This window comes from Sinocyclocheilus grahami, unplaced genomic scaffold (assembly GCF_001515645.1).
Source record: "Sinocyclocheilus grahami isolate Dianchi unplaced genomic scaffold, SAMN03320097.WGS_v1.1 scaffold198.1, whole genome shotgun sequence".
Taxonomy (NCBI): domain Eukaryota; kingdom Metazoa; phylum Chordata; class Actinopteri; order Cypriniformes; family Cyprinidae; genus Sinocyclocheilus; species Sinocyclocheilus grahami.
The window spans coordinates 219,271-229,222 of NW_015505377.1; the positions used below are offsets into that span (position 1 = coordinate 219,271).

The 9,952-nt window shown below is 34.8% G+C and overlaps 1 protein-coding gene across 1 annotated transcript in view; it reads right to left on the reverse strand.

Annotated features, from left to right (window-relative positions):
• Positions 1 to 728: 728 nt before the first annotated feature.
• The window catches only part of LOC107595196 (rho GTPase-activating protein 44-like), a 32,360-nt gene continuing 23,136 nt past the window's right edge, over positions 729 to 9,952 (reverse strand). Inside the window, exons 10-19 of the mRNA XM_016285539.1 lie at positions 9,841 to 9,921; positions 9,204 to 9,317; positions 8,691 to 8,782; positions 6,215 to 6,395; positions 6,105 to 6,122; positions 5,221 to 5,406; positions 2,850 to 3,137; positions 1,934 to 2,028; positions 842 to 1,147; positions 729 to 769 (exon numbers count right to left, since the gene is read on the reverse strand). Of these exons, the coding sequence (XP_016141025.1) occupies positions 729 to 769; positions 842 to 1,147; positions 1,934 to 2,028; positions 2,850 to 3,137; positions 5,221 to 5,406; positions 6,105 to 6,122; positions 6,215 to 6,395; positions 8,691 to 8,782; positions 9,204 to 9,317; positions 9,841 to 9,921 (1,402 nt within the window). The remainder of the gene's footprint in view (positions 770 to 841; positions 1,148 to 1,933; positions 2,029 to 2,849; positions 3,138 to 5,220; positions 5,407 to 6,104; positions 6,123 to 6,214; positions 6,396 to 8,690; positions 8,783 to 9,203; positions 9,318 to 9,840; positions 9,922 to 9,952) is intronic.

Sequence of the window (9,952 nt, forward strand, 5' to 3'; positions counted from 1 at the left end):
TCTACTCATCAAATGCATCACATTTTAAAATATATGTTTATTTTAAAATAGAAAAAAATATTTAAATTAAAATTATTTTACAATATTATTGTTTTTTACTAAAAACTTTTAGCAGTAGTGTATGTGCACAATTTACTTTAGTTAGGGTATCATATCATGGTGTTTCTGCCAATGCAGAGCATTTCAAATCACTCCCTTTTGAGGGTTCATTTCAGTTAGGATGCTGCCTTACAAGGGAGCTGTCTATGTAGACAGTAATGCATGACACTATAGACACACTCTTGTTCTCGGCCTCTTATCAATATTTCTCATTCTCATTCTTCACATAGTGCCACAATGACCGCATGATGACACGTCAGCGGGAGCACTCGACTGTGGCATAATAAAAGCTCCGCTGCTTTCCAGCCGTGTGTCGCGCTCATTCAGCGCCTCGTTTCGCTTCGACGGCTTTCAGCCTCATCCTGCTTCATTCTACTACGTTAATAAATCATTAGCTCATCCATGAACATGATTTCTGCCCGAGTCCCGTCGGATTGCATCGGCTGTGCGGATGAAGACCACAACTCCCATGATTCCACACTCAGTCACGCCGTCATCAAACTACGCCTTTGTCTGTTTGTTTGTTTTGAATCTGCGCCCTCTTGCGACGAAAATTACATACTGTGCCTTTAAGCTAAAACACATAATTTGAAAATTTGCTACATTTTTGTAATGTGCTCCTCAATTTTTCAACTTAGGAGCTCCTTGGGAAAAAGGTAAGCGTCATGCCCTGAGTACACAGGAAGAACACTCACTAGCATTCGGAACGGAGCCTGATTATTTCCAGAAATCAGTGTTGTACCTGTAGACATGCTCTCCCCGGCGGACAGAGCGTCCAGCGGCGGGGGCTGCGGGGGGGGCAGGCTGGGTCTCTGGCGGGGCGGTTTGGGCCGTGATTTGGGCAGGGTCCCGGAGAGCGTCTGGCTGTGGTTGTGTCCGGGCGAGGTGAGGACGGAGCCGCTCTGCGGGTAACTGAAGCTGTATGAGGACGGGGTGCTGGGGGGTGTCGGGGACAGACTGACCGGAGATGGACCCGGAGACAGATCTGACACGCAGCCCAACGGAGAGTACGGACCCTTGGGAGGGATGGGGGCCAGCTTCTTGGAAACTGAAGGAAAAGTGTATATTAATTGCAGCATCATATCATAAGATCATAACATGATTATGAATGAAATTCACTTGAAATGCATTGATTGCTGTTTTCAATCAGTGTTAATTGTGACCCTGCAGCACAAAAGCAGTGTTGAGTCGCTGGGGTATATTTGTAGCAATAGCCAACAATACATTGTATGGCTCAAAATTATACATTTTTCTTTTATACCAAAAATCATTAGGATATTAAGTAAAGATCATGTTCCATTAAGATATTTAGTACATTTCCTACCGTAAATATATCAAAACTTAATTTTTGATTAGTAATATGCATTGCCAAGAACTTCATTTGAACAACTTTAAAGATGATTTTCTCAATATTTAGATTTTTTTGCACCCTCAGATTCCAGATTTTCAAATATTGTCCTATCCTAACAAACCATACATCAATGGAAAGATTATTTATTCAGCTTTCAGATGATGTATAAATCTCAATTTCACAAAATTGACCCTTATGACTGGATTTGTGGTCTAGGGTCACAATTGTGTTGACGGATAATTTTTGTCATAATTTGTCAACTTTAGAGAATTCTTAATAAATGCATTACACTGTAACTAAACTGATTAGATTTTAGCCGACTAAATCTACTGTAGATTTAGTTGACTAAAACTAAAACAATTCAGATGACTAAAATATGACTAAAACTAAATGGCATTTTAGTCAAAAATCTAAATTTGCTGTCAAAATGAACACTGTTTTCAATGCTTGGCTATTTCATTGCATTGCACAGACTGAACGCACCTTTGTGCAGCGTGTGAGGACTCAGGTCTGACAGCTGGTTCTGTCCAATGCGTCTTTGACCAATCACAGGCGAGGACTCCTTATTCTTCTGGGTGCTGAAGACAGAAATGCACACAAACATCCATTCACTGCACAAACACACACAGCCTCAGCTCGGCCATCTGAACACTGAGATGAATAAAATAGAAAACGTGCAATTTGGCAACAAATTTATCCAGAGTAATGAAGTGAATCTGACAGAACATCCACTTACTGATGTCCTCCGTTAAAAATAAAATAAAATATAAAATGAATGAATGAATTAATTAATTAAATATATGAAGTTACTAAAAATGGAAATGTTTCGTTGAAATAAATTGAAATATTATTTATTTATAAATGAATGATTAAATAAATAATTAAAAGTGTATGTAGATGCTAAAGTTGGAAAAACCTTTTATTTTTAGGGGCTGGTGAAATAAATATAAATATTAAAAATTATTCTTGACCTTATGTAAATAAATAAACAATCAGAAAAGTGTATACACAGTTTTTTTAGGGGTTGGTGAAATAAATATACATTTTATTTTTAGATAGACAGATAGATAGATGCAAATCCTCACACAGTGATGTAGACATGTGGGGGCGTGTTTAAACGAGGCGTTTTAGGAGGACATGGACGAGTCTTAACTCTTATAAAGAATATCTCTTTGGGTTTGAGACTTTAGTCTTTGCAACTTTAGGGATCTTATCTATTCATGAACAGCTTGTAACACTCCAAAGAGAAAGGAAAACTTGAAATTGCATCATATGACCCCTTTAAAACCAGTTTTAGCTGCTGGAAATACTAGTGCTCTAATCATTTTGGCCAGCACTGTATAATCCCAAATTTGCCTTTAGTGTTCCAGCGGGTAGTTAGTGGGTTAGTGGTAGTTACCTAGGCGCTCTGAGTCCTCTCTCTCGGCTGCAGGCGGCCCCCGGCGGAGCGGTGGGGAGGAGCTCGGAGGACAGGGGGACGCTGGGTTTAGGGTTGGAGATGATGTCTAGAGAGGTGGAGGACAGGAGGAGTGGAGGAGGACTGAACGCCGAGGGAGGAACGCTTTCGAGACGCACTCGAGGGTGCGGGAGCGAGGAGGAGGAGGAGGAAGAGGAGACAGGGTACGGAGGGGGCGGGGAGCGACAGACGAGACAGGAGTCCGAGCGATTGGATGATGCCTCGTCGAAGCTGAAAAGATTTACAAGATTGACACGTAAAACTGTCTGAGTTCAATACGTTCAGCCCCATCAACAGCATCGTTACCATGGAAACATCATTTAAAATATAAATCATATTGAACATTTACTGATAACTCTAATTAAACCAATAAATTGATAATTGATTTTAATTAATATTATAAATAATCCTTTTTAATGTTCATAAATACTCATACAATCAGTTCGTTAAAATGTATGACTATTAATTAAGTGTAATTAAATTAAAATATTATTAGCAATTCTTCATTTATTATTTAACAGACAGTCAATTATTAATAAATATTATAATTCATATTTTTTTAATGATCATAGATACTAATACAATCATTAGTTTGTTATTATAATTAAACGCATACTTCGCGATTATTCAATTATTATTTAACAGTCAGTCAATTATTGTTATGTACTTATATTAATTAATATTACAATTTATAAATTAAATTAAAATAATCATCCATTCTATTAAAATGTACTGATATTAGTTCATTATAATTAAGTCAATTAATTAATAATTAATATAATAATCAATAACTAAGTTAATTATTAAATATTACATATTATACTCATGTTCATAAATATCAATAAATGATTCATTATTGTTATTATTTATTACTATTAATTATTAATTAATTATAATTAAATTATCAATTATTCAACTCTAATTATTAAATTATTGTTAGTGACTGTTATTTAATCAATAATATTAATTAATATCATAATGAATAAATATTAATATAATTAATCGTTATGTTTATATTTATTAATATAGATTATTATTAATAATAATTCAATTTAGATTATTTATGATTCATATGGATTAATATTCAAATTAATACTTGATTTGTTAAATATTTATACAAAAAAATAATAAAATCAAGTATTAATTTTAAGTATTAATTATAATATGAATCATAAATAAAATATTTATTATATTTATTATAAATAAATATTAATGCATTTGCATTATATATGCATATTTATTCAAATTAATCATTAATTTGAGCACAAGGTAACACGTACAATTATTTGTATTTTGAACTTCGACAATGAAATTGAACTGATTTTTCTGATATGCTGTTTAATTTGCTACAAATGTGATGGACAGAATGTTTTGAACCCGAAGCATTTCTTTTAAATAATGCTAATTACGTTCATCAGCAGAAACAAGAGTGACTCTGAACATACAGGAGGAGCGTGTGATGCTGAGATATCGAGGATATTAAAATACTGATGCATAAAAAGGATTCACGCAGTCAACAAAACGGAGAGAAAATAAATAAAAGAACAGTTCATGCAGGAATGCAAATTCTGTCAGTGAAAGATAATCCGTTAATAATGGCACAGAATAATGCAATTCTGATCAATTAATTTTAATCTTCACGGGAAATTAAAAAGAGGAAAGAGAGGGGAATGACTCGTTTCAAATCAGTAGCCAACTAATTCATAAATATAATCAAAACTGAATTATTCTTTGCTTTAACTTCCACTTTAAATATTGATTCTGAGCTGCTTTGGATGATATTCAAAAGTAATATACTGTATATAATGTGACCCTGGAGCACAAAAGCAGTGTTAAGTCTTATAGCCAACAATACATTGTTTGGGTCAAAATTATACATTTTTCTTTCACGACAAAAATCATTAGGATATTAAGTAAAGATCATGTTCCTTGAAGATATTTAGTAAATCTCCTACTGTAAATATATCAAAACTTAATGTTTGATTAGTAATATGCATTGCTAAGAACTTCATTTGAACAACTTTAAAGATGATTTTCTCAATATTTAGATTTTTTTGCACCCTCAGATTCCAGATTTTCAAATATTGTCCGATCCTAACAAACCATACATCAATGGAAAGATATTTATTCAGCTTTCATATGATGCATAAATCTCAATTTCAAAAAATTTACCCTTATGACTGGTTTTGTGCTCCAGGGTCACAAATGACATTAATATTCATGATGTCCTCATCTGGCTGAACTGAAACGAGCAGCAGTCATGTGATGAGCTCAGCTCGTGTGCGCTGGATTCCTATTGGTCGCCTCTGTTTACCTGGTCCTATCGCCGCTGATGGGGGGCGGAGTCTGTGAGGGGGAGGCGGAGACATCGGCCGTCTGCTCAGGGCTCAGCGAATCAGAGGGCGGCTGAAAGCTGGGCGGAGTCAAGGAGCTCTTATGAGACGAAGAGGAGGAGCCTCTCCGAGAAACCCAGGAGGTGTCCATCACTCGCACTCCCATACTGCAACGGGGCAGAGGCACAGCCAATCACATCCCTCACACTTCATAAACAACACCCCATCTGCAGCATTTGGGCCGGTAAGATTTTTTAAAAGAAATTAATACTTGTATTCATCAAGGACGCATTAAAGTGATCAAAAGTGACAGCAAAGACATTTATAATGTTACAAAATGTTTCCATTTCAAATAAATGCTGTTCTGTTGAACTTGTGTGAATCCTAAAAAAAAAAACGCATCACAGTTTCCACAGAAATATTGTGCAGCACGACTGTTTTCAGCATTGATAATAATCAGAAATGTTTCTCGAGCAGCAGATCAGCATATTATACTGATTTCTGAAGATCATGTGACACTGAAGACTGGAGGAATGATGCTGAAAATACAGCTGCGCATCACAGAAATACATTACAGTTTAACACATATTCACACAGAAAACAGATGTATTAAATTGTAAAAATATTTCAGAATTTTTACAGCACCTTTGATCAAATAAATGCAGTCTTGGTGAACAGAAGAGACTTCTTAAAGTAAGATCTTAAGTAGCATACTTTGAGTGATGTACGGCAGATCATTAAACTCCTTTAAAACAAATTAATTAGCCATCTGCACTGAATTCATGTCACTTCAATAATGCAACGCCACCAGCATCAGTGTTCAGAATCAGCAGGAAATCAGGACGAGACAGAAGCTTCACCGTACCTCTGAATTTTCCTAATGCTGCATTAATAGAAGAAAAGCAGAAGCGTCAGTGATTCAAAGCCGAAGTGAGGAGAGGAGCGCATGCATGCGAGCATATAAAGCGAACGCACCCGTCTTTCTTGTAGAACTCCAGCATCATGTTGTCGGTGGCGACGCTGAGTGGGCGTCGGCTTTGGTCCGGCTGCCTGCGATCTGATTGGTCCAAGTCTGGCGACGGCATGGAGCTGTAGCTGGCGTTGTGGTCGTTATGAACAGGGCTGCCGTAGCTTCCCGTCACGTTAAACTCGATCTCTGCGAACACAGAACCGTTTTAGCACTGGTCGTTCACGCCTCAGATTTGCAAAAGACTCAAGAAATGGGCGTGCAGATATACAGACAAATGAATATTAAAACGAGAGCAGAGAAAGAAAGAAAAAACCATCAACAACAGAGATAGGGGCCACCTTGATATATTCTAAAAATATAATAATAATAATGATAATGAACTCTCAAGAAATCGTATCCATGCACTGGGTCAGCTGGCCAATCAGAGCAGACTCCGCTTGTCAAAGGAGGGGGCTTTGTTGAAAACGGCGTGTTTGAGAGAGGCGGGGCATAGAGGCCCTACAATAATGTACAGTATTTGAAAAATAATGTGTTTTTTGAACATTAAAGCATGTCAACATATTCTGTTACACCAAATACACAAAATAATGATCTTTAAAATAGCATCATATGACTCCTTTAATGTTTTGATAAATTATTATTTTAAATATAATTCGTCGCTGAGAATTCTACATGAAAAATGAAGAAGAACATTTAATAGTTCTAATAATATTTTCACATTTACCAGCACTACATTGTAAGGGGCGTTACATTTCCGACGAGTGCTTGCGGTGTTCGGCCAATCACAATGCACTGGGTCAGCTGGCCAATCAGAGCAGACTGTGCTTGTCGGAAGGCGGGGCTTTGTAGAAAACGAAGCGTTTGAGAGAGGCGGGGCATAGAGGACCAACAATAATCTACAGTATTTGAAAAATAATGTGTTTTTTGAACATTAAAGCATGTCAACATATTCTGTTACACCAAATACACAAAATAATGATCTTTAAAATAGCATCATATGACCCCTTTAATGTTTTGATAAATTATTATTTTAAATAAATAAGCAGACATACCGGTCTACATGAAAAATGAAGAAGAACATTTAATAGTTCTAATAATATTTTCACATTTACCAGCACTACATTTTCAGAACAAATGACACGCATCAGAAGGAATAAAAGCATAGTCACTTTTCGTCCGCTCTTCTTTGAATTTTCGGTGTATATCAATAGCTATGTTTACATCCAAAGATTGGAATTAAACTTACGCGCAAAACTGGAATATCGCATAAAACATTTGCGAATAAAGCACCGTTTCCATCCAACGAGTCAAAGATAACAAAACCATTGCTTCCTGATAAACTGTGGCACTCTAAGAAAACTAGGAGAATATAATAATTTTCATATATATTAAATCACTTGCGTGCACTTCAGAGCGAGCGAAACGAAACACAATAAATGCCGTCAACGCTTTCGGAGCAGACGCTGCTGTTTGGGAACGCAGTCGTTTAAGACAATTATACAGAAATACTTTGACGACAGACTTTGCTCAGGCCTTTCAGAACGATCATAACAATATTTCAGATGCTGTGAACGAGAAAATGTGTTTTAGGGTTTCATAACCCTTTAAATAGATCAGAATTGTCAGTACAGGGTCGATTACTTAGAAAATGTAATCTGTTACATTACACATTTTAGGTAATGTATCGGATTACTTTTAGATTACTTTTGATCTAACTCATTACATTGATTTGAACAATAATATCTTGTACCATATTGATATAAAAATACAAATATATATTAAACGTGAAATGCATGAAACACTGCATTGCGTCATCGTGAGTTTAATGCAAAGATAAAAATGAATTCAATCATTAAAATAAATCATAAAATTAAAATAACTAATTAAAAAATTTGATAAAGATTTAGTGAAATCTTTGACAACAAATGCAAATTAGTTTGTACTTCTAAAAAACTAAAAAAAAATTAAATGTAGTGATAAATGAGTAAAAATTTTAGATATACACATTGATACAAACTAAGACATACATTTATAATTATATGCAAGTATATTAATTATAATAATGAAACAGTATTAATGATTGATACTAACAATATATATAAGCTACATAAAAATGTAAAATACTAAATAATTAAAATAATAGAATTATATGATGTATATATAAACAAATGTAAACAAAAGCAATGTTTGAATATGCTCTTTTTCTCGCGAATTAACCTGCGTATTTCTAAACAAGATATTATTTTCATATTTTCACATTAATTTCAGTTAAAATGTTAGTAATTTTGTTGTGTTTGTTTTTTTAATTGTCTTTATAGCTATTTATTATATTTTATTTATTTAAATTTAATCATTTTAGTAAATACCTTGGCTAGCTGAACTAAACGTTTTTTTTATGTCTTATTTAAATTTAAAGTAAGAAAATGTTTTTTGTGGTTGTAATTTTTTAGTTGACGATGATAAGCGCTCTGTGTATCTCACCTTCTGGGAAGAACCAATCAGCATGCTGGATAATGGGCTCAATGATCCCCACGATCTGCAGCGAGACTGTGGTCATCATCTCTGTGCTGTTCCTGAGAGACAGTGAGACATGCATTCCATCAGTGATGTCCTTTCCTCATCATGACGCTGATGGTGTGAGTGTGTGTGTGTGTGAGAGAGTGTGTGTGTGAGTGTGTGTGTGAGTGTGTGTGAGTATGTGTGTGTGTGTGTGTGTGTGTGTGTGAGAGTGAGTGAGTGAGTGAGTGAGTGAGTGAGTGACTGAGTGAGTGTGTGTGTGTGTGTGTGTGTGTGTGTGAGTGTGTGTGTGAGTGTGTGTGAGTATGTGTGTGTGTGTGTGTGTGTGTGTGTGAGAGTGAGTGAGTGAGTGAGTGAGTGAGTGAGTGACTGAGTGAGTGTGTGTGTGTGTGTGTGTGTGTGTGTGAGTGTGTGTGTGAGTGTGTGTGAGTATGTGTGTGTGTGTGTGTGTGTGTGTGTGTGTGTGAGAGTGTGTACCCCTCCGTATGCGTCCACAGCAGGTTTGGCCCCAGAACAATCGCAATGTTTCCTGGACTCATTTTATTGTAATCCTGATACTCGTTCAGCTTGGCAAGAAATTTGATCAAATACCTGGAAATCAAACAAGATTAAAAAAAAAAAGTTAAAAAAAGTTTAATGTTAAATTAGTAAAAATGTAAGAAGATAGGTTAGGATGTTTACATTTACTTTTTCGATTAAACTATTAAATTAACTTATATACTAATATACTATATAAATTATATATGAATAAAATATATAAAACCATTAAATGTAAAAAATATATAATAATTCATGTGTCATATATATACACACACACTCATAAAATATTAAAATATTTTAATACATTAAATGCACATTTAAAAATGTGTTTAATATTCTAATATACTATGTAAATTATATATATATATGTATAAAATAACATATTTGTGTATTATATAAGTAAATAATTTATTTTTGAATTACATGATTACATTAAATATTAATACACTATATAAATAAATGATACCTAAATTAAACAAAAATTATAAAAACATTTTTAAAATGTGCCTTTATACATTATAGAAAATCCTTTATATATTATATATGCAGTATAAATATTTGTATTTGGACTCACTTGAAGTTGTTGCTGTTCGCTGTAGGAAGTTTCTCACAGGTCGATAACAACGCCTGCAGACGCTTGTCCTGATCCGCACTACTGCTGACACACACACACACACACACACACA